The sequence below is a fragment of the Lepidochelys kempii genome, chromosome 1 (assembly GCF_965140265.1).
Source record: "Lepidochelys kempii isolate rLepKem1 chromosome 1, rLepKem1.hap2, whole genome shotgun sequence".
Taxonomy (NCBI): Eukaryota; Metazoa; Chordata; order Testudines; family Cheloniidae; genus Lepidochelys; species Lepidochelys kempii.
The window spans coordinates 216,157,621-216,174,190 of record NC_133256.1 but is presented as its reverse complement, the minus strand read 5'-3'; the positions used below and the strand labels follow the sequence as shown (position 1 = coordinate 216,174,190).

Genomic DNA, 16,570 nt, shown 5'->3' with positions numbered 1-16,570 from the left:
ACAAAGGCACCATTCATTGTTCCAGCAGACGGAGCTGCCTGGCCGCTGAGAGAACAGATTGCATCGGTGGCAGGTGTCCTTCCCGGCAGGAAGGGAATTAGTTGGACGCAAGATGCCAGGGAACAGGGGAGAAGAGTATCTGCTTTGATGCCATTGGGAAAGGGGAGAATGCGCTGCGCTCCTTTCCCATCCCCCAGTTCTCCCCAGCGAGCAAACGATGGCTCCCTCTCTCCGTGTGCAGGTCCCGTCTCCCACTGGGGGCCGGGAGGAGGTTTGCACCGTCCAGCTGACCATCTCCAACGGCCGCTACTTCAATGTGAAGGAGGAGAAGAAGGTCCTGATCCGCAGGGGTGACAGCAGCACCTTCGTCCAGACGGACAAACCCATTTACACGCCAGGGCAGAAAGGTGAGAGCTGTGAGCGTATCTCACCTGCCAGCTCTCCAGGCTTGGTCAGGGCTGCCCCGCATTTGTCCCCACAGGCCTGAGGCAGCTGCTGTACGCATTGCTTGCTGGAAGAAGCAAAGGTGGGGAGCAGGTGGGCGGGAGGCTTGAGCTTGCTGGTCCTTCCTCAATCCATGCCTGAGCAGCTCCACCCTCTGCTGGGGACTCTGGCCACAAAGCATCAGCTGTGTGGTCAGCCCCTGTGATTGGCAGTGGGGGCCGGGGGATTTTGGGGGGGCTCATGCATGTGATAGGAGCACATGGGTGGGAGGGAGGACAGACCACACTGGAGGACATACAGTGTGGGGAGACAGGCACACAAGGATGGAGGACACAGTGCAGGGCCTCAGGACCACCAGGGAACACACTGGTGCCTGGGGGTGAGGGAACAAAGTTTGGAGATACAGACAGTGAGCGATGGGGAACACTAGGGTCTAGGCAGGAATTAACTTGGAGATGAGGACATGCAAGGGCCTAAGGATTGGGGAAAACCCAGTCTTATTCACCTCCCAAACGGAGGAGCTTGGAGGCCTCCACATGAGCTTAGCTCATACCTGTTTATAGGCTTCACTGAGAAGAAAATATAACAGAGACAGCCTGCGACCCATAAGCCTCGCAACCTGTCAGAGGAAGTGGGACAAAAATGTTGGGTGTGGGGTACAAATGGTAGAATTTCCGGGGTCTGGCAGGGCTGGGTGGGGAGTCCAGGGCTGGAATAGCAGGGGGGCTGCAAGACAGGACTGAGGGGCATTGGCAGGGCTGGGTGGGGAGCCCAGCACTGGAATAGCAGGGGGGCTGCAGGGAAGGGCTAAGGGGCATTGGCAGGGCTGGGTGGGGAATCCAGCACTGGAATAGCAGGGGGGCTGCAGGGCAGGACTGAGGGGCATTGGCAGGGCTGGGTGGGGAGCCCAGCACTGGAATAGCAGGGGGGCTGCAGGGCAGGACTGAAGTCCATTTCTGAATGTGTTCCATCTTCATAACTTTTCTTTCAATATTCTTTTCTCCCCTCAGTGAAGTTTCGGATTTTGACTCTGAATGAGAAGTTTGTTCCCCTTAACAGCAAGGTAAGGCATATTCAAGTGGACAAAGGGAAGTTTCCTGACTCCACATCCCTCACCCCCCTCCAGTCACCTGGTCCCTGGCAATTCCAAGTCATGTCTGTCTCTTTCCCCATGAATGTAGACAAGGTCTAAGAGGCCCTACCCCTCAAGGTAACAGTTGCTAAACTGTTATTAAAATTGGATGGGAGCTGGTGTCCGATTGCTAATGCTGAGGCCCAGTGCTGTCTAAATCACCACATGGCCACGCCCCAGCAGGTGGCTCAGAAATACCAATTCTCTATTAAGTGTATCCCAGCTTCCTTTTCTGGCTGGTTGAGGGATAGTCCAGAGATCTGCACCGCAATTCCCTACCAAAGAGGACGTGCCAGCCTGTGTAAGCATCTGCAGACTACAGCCACAAATCACATGCACAGCAAGCTGGGACTAGAATTCTTGCCTTGCAGCTCTGGCTTCTATCACCTGAGCTCAAGGAGAGTTCCTTCTGTTTCTGCTAACGACATTACTAATATTTATTTGTATTATTGTCATGGGGCAGGATCCCATTGTGCTAGGTTCTGTACAAACACAGATCCGAAGAGAAGTAAATTTCCTTTTTGAGCCACCCACTCAAGGCTGCTATCACATGCTCACTCATACATACAGATAGAGCCTGAATCTCCTGTGCCTTGCACATTGTGTAGTCCTTTGCATCCTTTGTAGTCATTTCCACATGAATACGCATTTTGCACAGGTGTAAATGATGGCGCAAGGCAGTGAGAAATCGGATCCAAAACCAGTAATTCGCACCTGCTCCTGTGTTTTTAATCCTGTAACTGCTTCCCTTACTAGTGGCTGGAAGAGTAAAGACCCACTATAACCCTTCCCTGTGAAGCCAGTGATTTCAGAGCCAGATGTTCTCTCCCGTTAATGCTGTGTTGCCAACACTTATGATTTTATTGTGAGTCTCGTGGTCTCTGAGTGCTTCTCTCAAAGCCTCAGTTGCTGGAATGATATTGTAGGAGAACATCAGCTTTCATTTTGTTTTAAAAAAGTAAGTTTCTAGCCCTCCTCGTTGCAGGGAAAAGCTTGAAAATGTGAAGCATGTGCACACCAAAGGCTCAGAAACCAGAAGCCAAAGAAAAAGAACCCAACATTTATTATTATTTTTTAATATCTCATGAATTTTAAAGTTGATCTCGTGATTTTTTGGGGGGAGGGCTGGACTAATTTTTTAACTTTTGGGGGTGGCAATGCTGCTGCAGCATGTGTAACTAGCTAGGTGACAATGGCATTTTTTACATATCTGTCTGCTGGGTCATTACATTTTCTAATACTGCTGTCTGTTTATTTTTCAGTACTCTGTGATAGAACTCCAGGTGGGTATCTCATAACACCTAGATGCTATGGTGATGGATGCTCCAGGATACATACAGAGATAATTTGAGCATTATGTTAAAGATATTCCCTTTGGACAGGGTTGTGTGTGTGTGTTTTGTCCAGTCACTTTTCACAGCAGACATCCCAAAACCTCATGATCAATCTTTTATGAATGGGCAGGTTCTAGAGCTTCAAGCAACCTATGTTGATTCTTGAATTTCATTCCTAGATAAAGGGGGAGGTTCTAGAAGTCAGGACCCTTTATAGTCTCCTTTTAAGCTATACTATGGAACAGAGTTCTGAAGCTTTGAAGACTCCAGCATTTAAAACTTCATATAGTATAAGGTCCAGGCTCTTTAAAATTTGAGGGCAACAATAAGGTAGAACTTTATTTTCGGCCTCTTTAGGACTTAATGGGCAAAGAAACTAAAACCTTTATAACTTTGTGGGTTCTGGGATCTAGAAACGTGGAACCTGAAGAGATTTTTGGGTTATGACCTGCAGTTGGATAGGCCTTGACGAGAAAGAGAAGCTAGTAGACTTAAAACTTTATGAGTTTGACAACTCGGACCATTTTAGAACTTAAGGAGCAAAAGTAGCTAGAATTGTTAGACGGTTCTGGCCGCAGCCTTTCTAAATAAGCAAGTAGGGCCAGTGCTAATGGTGGCTGCCTTTTTTTCTCTCTGAGAGCAGGACCCCAACCGTAACCGGATTGGTCAATGGCTGGATGTGCGACCGAGGCAGGGCATTGTGGATCTCTCCTTCCAGTTAGCTGATGAACCTTCCCTGGGGACTTACACCATCAACGTGGCCAGCACAAAAGCTTCCAGTACCTTTAGTGTTGAGGAGTATGGTATGATGAAACGTGGAGGGGAGAGATCTGAGGAGAGGAAACTCCTATCGATCAATCGGGTTTCTAATGGTCCAAAAAAATGTGACGGCAAAACATTTTCATCCGAGTAGTGGGTTAATGATCATATACCATCTGAGAGCCAAGATTAATCACATGCCAGTGGAGGAGTCCACACCTGGGGAGGATCGCACCTGATGGGGTGATGCGGGAATCACAGTCAGGACAAGTTGAAATGTCACTTCACCAAGATGCCTAGTTAATACTTGGGCTGGAATAGTATGACAGCAGTGCTGGAAATTCCTCCAACACCATTTCATTGAGGGATCCCAGCAGTGACCTATAGGATACACTCCTCCCCTTGTTCATTCACTCCTGGCCTACACCCCCCCTATACACCCACACACCCTGTTCTCTTGTGAGACCCCTCCCTGAGCCTATATCCTGGCAGCCTGCTCTTCACCTGCTCTCTCTGGCTTTTCCTTCTAGTGCTGCCAAAATTTGAGGTTTTCTTTGAGGGGCCAACTCAGATTTATGCATTGGATAAAACCTTCCCGCTCCACGTGTGTGGCAGGTGAGGAGGCTGCTTTGTGGGGAGGGAGCTGCTAATCAGTGGTCACGCACCCCTTCCCCAAGCCCCTGCCCTTCCCCTGAATCCATCAAAGGAAAGAAATGGGAAAGGAGAAGGGGCAAATGTTGGGTTCCTCTTCAGATACCAAGAGATTCACTGGGTAATGCAAGATCCAAGCCATTGTCTTTCCCTGTGGAAGATCTACATAAATCCAGCTAGAGAGTGGCTCTCGCTCAGAGAGGGGAGCCCTGTGCTAGGCTGGAGAGACTGTCTCCTTGGAAGATACACATGCCCACCTGAAAAGAGCTGGGGTAGGGTGAGGTACACATACCAGGCTGGAGAGACCCTTCTTGACGCGAAGGAACACGCACCATCACTTTTGGGAAGAACACACCACTTCTCATTGCTTAAACTCTGCTGACCGTATTTGCTTCATAGGCGGAGTGGGTGGATTTCACTGGAGCCACAACTGTTAGCAATGGCTAATGCGGGGGTGGGGGAGGGTGGGGAAGGAGGATGAGCGAATGCTTTACTGCTACTTGGATGGTGTAAACTCCACAGAGCGGGAGAAAATGTTCAAGAAGACACTGAATGGGGAGAGCCAGGAGCGAAGGGGTAAATTTCAGGCTGCGTTATGGGGAAACATTCTTATCACTGATTTGCTAGACTGTGACATCATCCCCCCACTCAGAAGTGTGGAAGCCCCAGCTTAGGTTATTTGAAATCAAACTGGGCAAAGCTCTGAAGAAGAGACTGTCACATGGGGATACTGGTACTGACCTCCCTCACAGTGGAGGTTTCATTTGTGAGTGTTTGAGATCCTGAGGAGGGAGGCACCCATAGAGGAGCACAGTGCGCATGCCACCCCACACTCTACGATATTTCTCTCTTTCCTTAGTGTTTCTCTCCTGGTTTTCTTTCTCCTCTGCCCTGCCCCTCACAGGTACACCTATGGGAGAGCAGTGCAGGGCACCGTCCGAGTGACCCTGTGTCAGAAAGCTTGGCGATCCAAGCGGCCCCCAAGACACTTTGGCACAGATATCTGTGAGGAGTACAGTGGCCAGGTGAGCTGGTTAGCCAGATCGGAGAGGGTAAGTGGGTAGGAAGGGAGCACTGTGGAGACAGGGGTGTCAGGGAAAGGGAGGGACAGGAGAGGGCAGCAGCACTGCCCATTCGGTAGCATGGGAAATAGTTGCACAAAGCTTGTGTGGCCCAGTAACTCCTTCCTGTCTCCACTGTCCCTCCACTCGGGCACCGCTAATGCATGCTCCCTTTCCACTTCCAGACCACCAGCAGGGGCTGCTTCTCCACTTCTGTGAGCATGGCAGTCTTTAACCTCACCTCCTACGAGTATGACAGCAAGCTCAGTGCAGACGCCTCTCTGGTGGAAGACGGCACAGGTGAGCACAGATGCATGAGACACGTGGAACCACATGGTACAGGGAAGGGGCCGAGATGGAAGGTATTTCCAGACTGGTCACACCAATGGCGTGGGAGGGGATCAGGAGCTCTTCATCCCTCTTTTTGTCCATTCCTTTCAGAGCGCTGCGTCAAGGCATCAGGAGAGCCAGAGAGCTTTCTGGGCTGCGTGTGTCCTGCAGAGATCTCTGCTCTGAGGCAGTGTTGCTTCACAATGGGGTTGGGAGTAGCTGTGAATGTAGGGAGTGATTTTACAGAGGTGCGTTTGACAACTCTGGGGAAACACGCCATGCTAACAGTCTCCGTGTCTCTGAAGGGTACAGATGCCAAGCAGGAACTGTTTAGCAGGTTCCCACTGGGGGTTACAGGAATAATGAAATGAAATCAAACAAAGGCTGGATAACCAGGGGCCATTCTCTAGGTGGAGTCATTCCCTGGTGCCAGCTTCACTAGCTTTCATCCCTCACCCCACCCTCTCTCCCTTTCACTTAGGGGTGCAAATCAATGCCTCTGGCCAATTCCTCATCTCCAGGACAGCTGGGACTGCCACCTTTGAGAAACTGGATGATTACTACATCCCTGGAGTCCCCTACAGAGGGAAGGTGATTCTCCCCATCTCTTCCCTTCCCCTAGTTTGCAAGTGAATTTAGTGGCTGATAAATTGTGCTGAACCAACACCTGGTGGAGAGCTGACAAGATCTCTTTGTCCCCACTATGTATACAGCTTCCCTCCCTCTCCCCCGTGTCAATGGGCCTTAGTCTTGCTTTAGATGTACTCCCACTAGGCTGGCAGAGAAGTTCATTCAGCATCTGTTCGAGGTACAGCCACCTGTGGGGGACATGTCCCCTCACCCCAAGGTTTTCCGGTGCTCTTTTTGCTCTCTGCACTCTGCAAGAGTTGGGCATTTTCACACCACATCCACCCTCCTTCCCCAGTTTTCTTAGGTAGTTTCACCTCTGATTTCTGCTGAGAGTCAATCAAAGGGGTTAATTAATGCCATTGGCAGATGTAATTGGACCCCTGTCCAATAGGAACTGGACTGACCCCCACCAACTCTTTTCACACAGGCCACCATATAGCTGAGGGTGGACAATTTTCAACCACTCTCAGCTTGGCTGATACTGAATACTTGGCTTTAGAGGTAGGAAAGCTTAATATCCCTTTTGCCTGACATGGCTCCAGACTGGAACCAGTGCCCTAGAGGTGAAAAGAGCCAGCTCCAATTCCCCTGAGCAAGCCAGTGCCCCTGCTCTAGGGCTAGTTTGCAATCAGTGCACTGGAGGTGCATTAATCATGGGCCGGATGCGTAGGACACTAAAGGAGATGAGAGATCTTAGTTTTTATGTCCCTCTGTGGTGCAACCAGATTAAACTACAGGATCATCTTGGGGATATTATGAAAAGCGCAAAAGTTTACCTCGTGATAAGCTACATGGGGCGACGGTTTAACAAAACATACATCACAGATGGCACTGGGAGAGCTTCATTCAACATGGACACAACTGCCTGGAATAGCTCATCGGTCTCTTTGGAGGTAAGTCCAGAAGATTCAACACTTGTGTTCATGAACGTGAAGACCTGGAACCAAACAGCCCAGCCAACACCCCCGAGTCTTGCCCGTGCAGCCCCTCTGCTATTCCAGTCCTGGGCTCCCTACACGGCTCTGGCAATGCGCTTATTAGGAATAGCCTTTCCCAAGGGAAGTGGTGGAAGCCCTATCTCTTGAGACATTTATAGCTGGTCACGAACAATGGCCTAGAGCATAGACTGCCTTGGTGTGGGTTGGGGAGAAGGAGGAGATAAAATGTGACTGTACAGGTCTTCATCCCTAATTTCTGTGTGTCTGTGACCTTATCCTAGGGAAGATTCAAACTGGAGGATCTGGTACAGGAACCTGGGAAGATCAACGTTGGTTATGTGAACACTTACCAGTACCTGCAGCCGTTCCATGTCACAACCAAGAGCTTCCTGAAGATACACCCACTGCCGGGAACGCTGCCCTGCGGGCTGAAGCAGAATGTCCAGGTTACATTTGCCCTCAGCCGGAAGGACCTGGGAGAAGGAGCCAGCCGCATGGATTTCACCTACTATGTGAGTCACAGTGGAGGGATAATCATGAATGGGGAAGGGGAGAGCAGCCCACATTGGGGTGGGATGCTGAGCTGAAGCCTACAGGGAAACACTGTAGCTGTCGCTTAATTTCACACTGAGGGAAAGTGCCAGATGGGCAGGCACTCTGGGTGCTGTATGTGGAGTGGCAGTTCAAACTTCTCCACAACATGACCCTCAGCTGGACCCTAGGGACATCTCCATGGGTGAGAGAGGAGTTCAGTCTGTGTGGTTTATTCCATCCTTGGCCTTTGCTGAGGCTGCCAACAGTAGGCCACTCAGCGTCAATAGGGATGGTGGGTTTTTCTGATGCACACGCTTCTCTCACTAGGAACTGGACTGAGAACCCCTCATTCCTTTTAGACAGGCTGCCAAAAAGCCACCCAGTGGGAATGACTTCTGGTCACTGTTCATCCAGGCTTGATTAGAGTCTGTTCTCTGGAGGTGAAAGACCCCATCTCCCACACCCTGATCCGTTGACACACTCATCATCCATCCGTTGCCCCTGACCTGGGGTCAACTCATAACTGGTTCCCTTGGGGGGGAAGACTCCTCATCCCATTCCCTGGTCTCCCTGAATCAGCCAGTATCCTAGAGGTGAAAAGACCCTTATCTTAGAGCCTCAGTTCCATCAAGGATGCAACCTGTGTGCTATACTTGGGTGCATGGGGTGGGGTTGATTGTATTCTGAGGATAACAGCATGCAAATTCATCTAGTTTTTCTCCTCTCTTAGGTCACTGGGAAAGTCGGGATTGTCGTCAGGGGCCAGAAGAACATACGGATTGGGAAACTGAGCAGTGAGTTCTGACACTTGGTCCCAGGGCTGATTTAGAGGGTGGAGTTCCTAAAGGGCTCCTGGAGGCCAATGGTCATAGGTTTCCCTTGAAATCTCCCTTGGTTCTGAGTAACCTGGTTCCATGGCTGAGTTATAACACATGGGCAATAGATGAGAGGCTTGTGGGAAGAAATCATAGCCTCTGGGACAAAGGAAATTGAGGATGGAATGATGGAGTGGGGAGGGAGAGAAGGGAGGAGAGACTGAAAAGGATTGAGGGAAGGATAGAGCAGAGAGGAGGACATGGAAAAGAAAGTGGAAGGATAGTGGGAGATGCTTCAATACCACAGGGAAGGGTGCGTTAGACATTCAGGGAGGCAGAGGGGATAGGAGGAGATCTTGGTGGAGTTGTGATGGTAACACTTTTTCTCTTTCCATCAAGCACTGAAAGGCTCCTTCTCCATCCCTCTGACCTTCACCTCTGACTTCACGCCCACCCCTTCATTAGTGGTGTACGCCATCTTCCCCAGCAAAGGAGTGGCAGCCGACAGCATCCAGTTTGATGTTGCCATGTGCTTCAAAAACCAGGTGAGGCTTGCAACTGAGGGGAAAACTGGGGGTGGTGCTGAGGAGGAAGAGCCGGGAGGGATTGGTGCACCTTGGGTAAACCGGAGCCCCAGAGTCTTCAGAGAGGAGAAAATGGGTGCAAGCATTGTGTGAAAATGCAGGTCCCAGGGGCACAGAGCTTCCACAGTGACTGGTCTGCATGAGAGTATTTAGAGTGGGCAAGGCACCAGCTTCATCTAGTCTGGTCTCACTCCTTTTCCTATACCAGATCAGACCATAAGTCTGCCTAATGCAGTATCCCACCTTCCACAGCGCTGGATCATCAAGTCTGGTTTCCTTCATCCAGCCATGGCCACTACCTGCTGTCACAGAGGAAAGTGAGGCACCAGGATGCATGTGGTCAGTTGTGCAGTGCTGTAATGCCATTTACCCCTGGACTTATCACTGCTTTGCCTGTCCCAGCGATCTCTTGCTATCAGAGATGGCTTTTGGGGCCCACAGAATCTGCGTCGAAGGGAGTCAGTGAATCCTGGGGGGAGGAGGCCTCTGTGGGACAGTTCAGAGTGTGAAGTGGGAATCAGCTGCTGTCTCCATGCACTGAGCAGTGCTCTGCTAGCTGTGCCTAGCCTTGGGGCAGAGTTAGAAGACCAAAGGTCTGGGTGAGCTCCACTAAAAAGACCCAGCCACCATGTCTTCCCAACCAAAACACTGGGTAGGGCTGAAAGGAAAGATCCACTGGCCCCACTGCCAGACAGAGCAGAGGCACAGAGAGTGAGTGAACAGAGGAAAGAACTGGAGAGGGTGTTTGCCGTTGGCGAGTGGGGATGAGAAAAAGAAGGGGTGGAGATGGAGGGGTGGGAAGGCCCATAAAGGTAACATCTCTTTTTCTCTTCCACTGTTGCTTGCTTTCCCCATGTGCTGATCAAGGTGAAGATGGGCTTCTCAGCTAAAGAAGCTCTCCCAGGATCGACAGTCCAGCTCCAGCTTCAGGCAGCTTCCGGCTCGGTGTGTGCAGTCCGGGCAGTGGACAAGAGCGTGCTCCTCATGAGGCCAGAGAAAGAGCTCACCAACCACACAGTGAGTGACTGTCTGTCCCTCAGAGTCATGCTCACCAAGGACCAGGGATGGATTGAGGAGACACAAAGGGGGAGTGACTTGTGAACCAGCAGGTCTGCAGGGGAATGGGCTGGAGTTGAAAGCTGGGGCTGTGGGGTGAAGGGTGTTTCTGTGCTAGGGAGGGGCAAGTGTGGGACATTTGTCTCTGGGATGGTGTGAGGGTGATAGATACCTGCTCCTCCCTGCCTGGTTCTTTCCATTCTGTTGGTTTCCCTAGGTCTATGAGTTATTCCCTTTCATACACCGCCATGGGTACCCCTACCAAGTTGAGGAATACCCAGATCTATGTGTGCGACTTCCACCTTTATTACCAGTGGTGTCACGGAGGCCTTGGTATCCCTATCAGCCGGATGTCTTTAACCTCTTCAGGGTAATTGTCTCTGATCCTTTCCTGGAATCTGCATGGAAATGGCACCCGGGAAAACACAAGCCAGTGGGAAAGTGCCCTCCCCCAACAGGTTGACTCTCTGCAGTTTATCCCCCTGTGCTTTGCCCAGTCTTAGCTTTAGTGTCCCAAGCGGGGTGCGGTTTCCACCTCATCCCTTGGGGAGACTGTGCCACAAGCTCCTAGCATTCATCGTTACAAGACGCCCCCGATTTCTAGATCATTTTCCTCCAGGGATCAGTGTTATCCCCTTTACTCCTTCCCAACCAATAGCCAGGCAGTAACGCTCGCTGGCTGGGGCAGGGCAGGCGAGGTGGGCACCTCTGAGCGGTGGCAGTAGAACCCAGCACTCCTTGGCAGTGCCACCACGTTGGGCAGGTGACTGGAGTCACTGGACATTAAATGGCCCATCCGAGTCTCCGAGACTCCCCTTTTGACGAGGGGAGAGGACTGGAGGCTTCAGTCAGTGCTTGGGGCTGAGAATCAAATGGGACCTTCAGGAGATTGTCTGGGTGACTCAGTACAGGGCACTCTCCCATTATGTGCAATGCAGCCCCGGGTGCTCATAGATTTGTCACAGCGGGCAGGGCTGTGCCATGATCCTATGAGGCCATGCAGGGGAATCACGGGCAATGAGGCGCAGACCTCTGAACAGCCACAAAGGACCTACGGGGAAGTAAACTGCACCCCAAAAAGAGATGCAGTGATGTGCCGCCCTCCCAGTGCAAGGAGGGAACAGGAGTCTGAGGCGTATCCCCTCCTGGGGCAGAGCAGCCCCGTACCACCCTGGACACAAGGCTGATCCCATCAGCTCAGATTAGATCACTGTTATTAATTAATCTAGCCTTGCCATCTTGCAGCTGCTGCTCTCTTTTTCTTCGTAACAGAGCATAGGCCTGAAAATCTTTTCCAATCTCATGATAAAGAAGCGGACTCAGTGCTATTATCCAGTGGACAACAGGCCAACAGCACCCCCACTAAGGCCCATCAGCATCCTGAGTAAGCTTTATTTATTCCCTCCCTCCAGCTGCTGGATGGGTATCCCTGCCTCTGCCTGGCCAATGGATACTGAGAGAAAACCAGGGCTGAGGCCAAAATCCGGAAGTGGAAGTTGCCCAGTGCTTAGTCCTCAGCACAGGGAGTTCTGAGACCTGGGTTCTCTTCGCATCTGTGCCACTGGCCTGCTGTGTTGCCCTGAGCAAGTCACTCCCTCTGTGTGCCTCAGTTTCCCCATCTGTAAAAGGGGGATAATGATACTGCACTGCCTCACAGTGGGATTATAAGGCTTAAATCATTATTGTTGCAAAGTGCTTTGAGCCCCTTGGTGCTGAGCAATGCAAAGTGTTATAATTTATAATTATAATTAAGTTTACCTGATCTTCTGAGTTGCTATCAAACTATTCTCAAAACTTTGCCCTCTCTGGCCAAGGTAACAGTGATTTCCTTTGTAGCTATTCACTTTGCACTCTCTAAATCTTCTGGCTTCTTCAAATATTTCATGACTGTCTGTCTCTGCTCTTTCTTTTCAGTATTTCCTTCCTCTTCTCCAAGCTGCTAAACAGATCCTTCACTCTCCCTTTTTCCTTTCTCTTTTGCTTTTTTTTCTTTCTGCTCCTTCAGCAGTCTGGGATGGAGGGGGGGGGGGGGACATCCCAGCAGTCAACTCCCAGCAAAAGAGCCATCCAGAACCAAGACAGATTGAGCACAGATCCCGTTGACCTGGGACAAACTTAAACCACAGATCCATTGTGGGGGGAGCACTGTGGAGAAGCGTGATGCCAAGAGGTGGAGATTAGGGTTGGGTGGATTTGTCTCCATGTTCCCTCCCTAGTGCATCTGGGACACTGCATTAAGGCCCCGGTGACACTTCAGTGGCCTTTGGATCAGGCCCACAATTCAAACACAGTAGGCTGCCAATGGCAGGAGAGCAGTGATGTGACTGGCTGTGCATTGAGGCAGCGGGGCCCACCAGAGGATCACCGTGGCACTTGCAGTTCCCCCAGCATGAAGGGAGGAAAGCCTAGCCGCACCCACAGTGCCCTGGTGCTGTTGGGTAGGCACAGCATAAGCAACCACTGCTAAGGCCACGCTGCGGAGGCCTCCCGTTCTCCCCTTTCCCCAAGGCCCTAGCCTCCCTAGGACAATGCTGCTTTCCTTTCCCCATTTCCCCTCCTTTCCCATAGGAGATTCCATCACCCCAGCCCAATCCCAAGTGCATCCCTCTGCCAGGCTCTTCTTTCCAGGTCCCAGGCACAGCCTAGCTGCCAGCTATCTCTCACCATGTGCCCCATGCTGGGAACACCCACTGCCCCTAATGGGTGCAGCACCCACCTACTTGTCAGTGAGGGGCAGGGCTCCTTCTCAGCTTTGGCACTTAAAGAGTCAGAAGCAGCTCCAAGTAACAGGCCATATAATCCTTTTGGGGGCATTGCGTAGAGACTAATGGAGGGCCAGTCCCCAGGACCAAGTGTGGCTTTGTCCTGAATCTTCCATCTCCAGTGTCAGACTAACCCCTCACTCACAGAGTATCAGCCCTGGCACCCTCCCTCAGCCAGCTGAACTGGCCGTCCCAGTGCTGGACAGTCTGTGGCTGAGGGGGCTAACTTGCCCAAATCCTGATGGGGAATCTGTATTCTTTGTTTCAGAGGCTCCTCCAGAACCCGCTATCCCAGGGAGAGTTCGCCAGTATTTCCCTGAAACCTGGCTCTGGGATTTGATCTCTGTCGGGTAGGTATTGGCAGCTGGATGAATGCCATGGGGGCTGAAGGGAAACTGTGCCCTTTCTTGTTAAGTCTGGGTGATTTCTCCCCAGTGTTTGTATTAAAAGCCAGACCTAGGAATTCTAAAAACCCCAAATGGAAAAGATTTACCAGTCCCTCCATTGTCCCAGCCAGTACAGGTTAGTTCTCACAACACATTCTCCAGAGCATTGTCTAGTCCTGGTTGATGGTGATTCAAGCAATGGAGTTTCCACTGCTCCATTTGGGGAAGTTTTCTCCCAATCAGTAGATCCTAAGTGTTAGGGAATATTTCCTGATCTACATCCAGAATCTCTTGCTTTGCTCAGTTTCTATCACATTTCCTCCTACATAATCTCTCTGTAGCCTCCTGAACCTATCTGGTCTTTACACACCTCCATGATCACAGACAGTTATCACCCCTTTGTTGTCCTTAGTCAAGCAAGACACATTGCTCATAACTCTCATGGCAGATCCCTTCTATCCATATACCAGATGTAGCAAAGGAGTCACTGTTGACTCTTGAGAGTAGATCAAATGTATTTATACTGACACTAAACACCTATTTTTGTACCAGAGCAAGGGGTTGTCTCCTTTGGCCTTTCTCTTTGAAACAGAAGGGTTTGCTGAGTGTGGATCACATGATTAGACCCACTGCAGAGGAAGCAAAAGCCCAAATCCAAAGATTCCCCAAAGATCTTTGTGGAGAGGGGCCTGAATTCCCCCCACTTGGGTCTGAATTTTGTAGCTGAACCCTATATTTGTAATGTGCCAAACCAAAATCCAGCTCAGAACTTGGGGAGCAGGGTTCAGCTCTTACCGCACTTAGCACAGAAAAACACTGCTTTTGGTTCAAGACCAAGCATCCCCACTCAGTGCGCATCCTCTACTTGGTTCAACACCAAGTTCTCAACTCGGTAGACACTCCCAGCTGAATTCAAAGTGTGGCTCCCACTCCCAGTATCTTTGGGTTGGAACCTACAAATCTGGAGTGTGCCAGGAAACCTTTCTAACAATGAGGGTCTGCTGGACTATAGCAGAGTCTCCTCAAGGGAGGGGATGGAAGCTCCATCACTGAGGACATTTAAAACGAGCCCTGGACAAAACCTTGGAGAACAGACTGTAGGGAACCGTCCTGGGCTGGGGGATGGCCCAAAGATGGCCCAGTACAAAGTCCCTTTCCATCTCTTTTTCATTCCTAGGGAGGGCTAATATCAATGGACTAGAGCCAATGGACTAGAGATTAGGGTTACTGGCTGCTCCATAATATCAGGATTGCGACTGCACACACTGAGCCTGGGACCCTGCTTTTTCCCCATTGTAGGGTGGTGGGTTAAATTGCTTTATGTGATGGCTCTCCCCTCTCAGTCCCACTGGAAACAGGGACATCCCAGTTACGGTGCCTGACACCATCACCGAGTGGAAAGCCGGGATGTTCTGCATGGCCAGGCTGGGCTTTGGACTCGCCTCAACCACAAGCCTTGTGACATTCCAGCCCTTCTTCGTGGATGTGACGCTGCCATACTCTCTGGTCCGGGGAGAGACCTTCACCCTAAAGGCCACCGTCTTCAACTACCTGAGGCAGTGCATCCAGGTGAGTGCCCCGCCACGACACGTGGCAGCATGCCCGATGTAGCAGTCCGTGCATCCAGAAGCTGGGCTTTCCAAGGCTGCGCTAATCACTTGCCTACCTCTGTCACTCGCTCAGATCCAAGTGTCCCTGGCTAAATCCCCAGACTTCCGGGTGGACTTGTGCAGGAGCTGCAGGTACGTCCACTGCCTGTGTGTAGAAGAATCCAGAACCTTCTCATGGAGCGTGACAGCCACAACATTGGGTAAGGCAGGGACAGTGGTGGAGGGGCGGGTAAGTCCATGACCACTGGACTGTGACGAAGAGGGCCTGGGTGGCACACGGAGATTGGGGAGTGTTATATGGAGCCTTTATATAGGTCCCCACTTGGCTCTCAGTCCAGTCCCTAGTGGGACAAGACACAAAACCACCTTGACACTAATTGCCTCCCCCATCTGTTGACAGGATGGATAGGGTTTGGAGTCCCTCTCTTATGCCCCTCGAAGGCGAGGCAGACTCTTATTGGCCTGGGGTAGGGAGAGGCGCACAGGTACATGCAGGGCAAGCTCGCATTGTTGCTGCCATTCTGGACACAGCCTGTCAATAAAGAGGGTCTCCAGTTTCCAAGGAGCTGCTGAGTCTTCCCTCTCCACCTGCATTAAAGTGCACTTACCCTTTACAGTGATATTCTTAATGGGCCAAAATCACTCCTGGTGTAACATCACTGAGTCACTTACACCAGGGGTCAGTGATGCTGACTAGTCAGCTAGACCAGCTGGCCGATCCAGACCAAAGAGACCATTCAGACTATCAGGACCAACTAGAGTAAGACCTTCTAGCCCAAGACCTTCTAGCCTCCGCCTGATCAGCATCAGCAAAACGTCAGCTGGAGCACATGGCCTCAGCCTGGCACTGGTTGTGAGAAACAGACACTGTTCAATATGATTGACAGGGACGGCGAATATTAAGGTCAGCACAGTAGTGATGGACAACACGCCACAGTGTGGAGGCAGGAGAACCTTCCCCCCAGCAATGCCACGGAAAGATACACTGATCAAGCCCCTGTTAATCCGGGTCAGTATGAGGCCAGGCTTCCCTCTGTCCCTTACGATTTAGGATCGTGGGTCACCCCATCTCCATCGTTGAAGGGAGGGGGGAGAGTTTGGAGAACAAAGTTCTCATTCTGTGCCATTAGCTGGAGCCAGCATCCCAAAGCCTTTGCACCAGTCACTGCTGTCGCCTGCGCTCCTCTAACGCTCCTGCTTATACCCTCCCCGCTGCACCATTTCCCATGCCACCCTGCACGCCATACCCACACTCCTGTCTGTGCCATTCTCCATCAGACCCCAGCTCCGGCATGTGATCACAGACCAGGGTGGTGCCTCCTTCTAGGTTTGTTCCTCCGGCTCCCCTGACCGGACTGGGACTGGAACACTGGGCTCCTTGTGGAGGGGGGCTCCAGCCCAGCCCTATAGGGATAAAAGGAGAGAGACCCCAGCCCGAGGCTAATGGGGGTAAAGCTCCTGACAGCTTGGGCACAACCCCTTGAGACCTGCAATCACACATGGATTTTGCAGCTGTTTGGAAATCTTGTTTGTAACCCTGTTTG

At 51.2% G+C, this 16,570-nt stretch overlaps 2 protein-coding genes across 7 annotated transcripts in view; both read left to right on the top strand.

The window, feature by feature from the left end:
* Positions 1-30: 30 nt before the first annotated feature.
* On the top strand, positions 31-5,339 carry LOC140898938 (alpha-2-macroglobulin-like protein 1). Its single transcript, XM_073313561.1, has 5 exons — positions 31-407; positions 1,455-1,507; positions 2,839-2,859; positions 4,200-4,284; positions 5,225-5,339. The coding sequence occupies exons 1-5, from the start codon at positions 218-220 to the stop codon at positions 5,263-5,265; spliced, it is 390 nt and encodes a 129-aa protein (XP_073169662.1). The 5' UTR covers positions 31-217; the 3' UTR covers positions 5,266-5,339.
* LOC140898795 (alpha-2-macroglobulin-like protein 1) overlaps positions 5,265-16,570 on the top strand; it is a 35,996-nt gene continuing 24,690 nt past the window's right edge. For all 6 annotated transcript variants that reach the window (XM_073313222.1, XM_073313233.1, XM_073313242.1 and 3 more), the window contains exons 1-14: positions 5,265-5,345; positions 5,567-5,681; positions 6,193-6,302; positions 7,067-7,234; positions 7,561-7,791; positions 8,544-8,607; positions 9,028-9,173; positions 10,080-10,229; positions 10,486-10,638; positions 11,541-11,652; positions 13,299-13,380; positions 14,760-14,985; positions 15,100-15,226; positions 15,914-16,035. In XM_073313222.1, coding sequence (XP_073169323.1) covers positions 5,603-5,681; positions 6,193-6,302; positions 7,067-7,234; positions 7,561-7,791; positions 8,544-8,607; positions 9,028-9,173; positions 10,080-10,229; positions 10,486-10,638; positions 11,541-11,652; positions 13,299-13,380; positions 14,760-14,985; positions 15,100-15,226; positions 15,914-16,035 — 1,770 coding nt within the window. In that variant the 5' untranslated portion in view covers positions 5,265-5,345; positions 5,567-5,602. The remainder of the gene's footprint in view (positions 5,346-5,566; positions 5,682-6,192; positions 6,303-7,066; positions 7,235-7,560; positions 7,792-8,543; positions 8,608-9,027; positions 9,174-10,079; positions 10,230-10,485; positions 10,639-11,540; positions 11,653-13,298; positions 13,381-14,759; positions 14,986-15,099; positions 15,227-15,913; positions 16,036-16,570) is intronic.

What these genes read in the sequence shown, in the direction of transcription:
- LOC140898938 (XM_073313561.1), top strand. Translation starts at nt 218, where the DNA reads ATGGCTCCCTCTCTCCGTGTGCAGGTCCCGTCTCCCACTGGGGGCCGG. An exon ending in TTGTTCCCCTTAACAGCAAG is followed by an intron (nt 1,508 to 2,838) that starts GTAAGGCATATT and finishes TTTATTTTTCAG; the next exon opens with TACTCTGTGATAGAACTCCA. An exon ending in ACTCTGTGATAGAACTCCAG is followed by an intron (nt 2,860 to 4,199) that starts GTGGGTATCTCA and finishes TTTTCCTTCTAG; the next exon opens with TGCTGCCAAAATTTGAGGTT.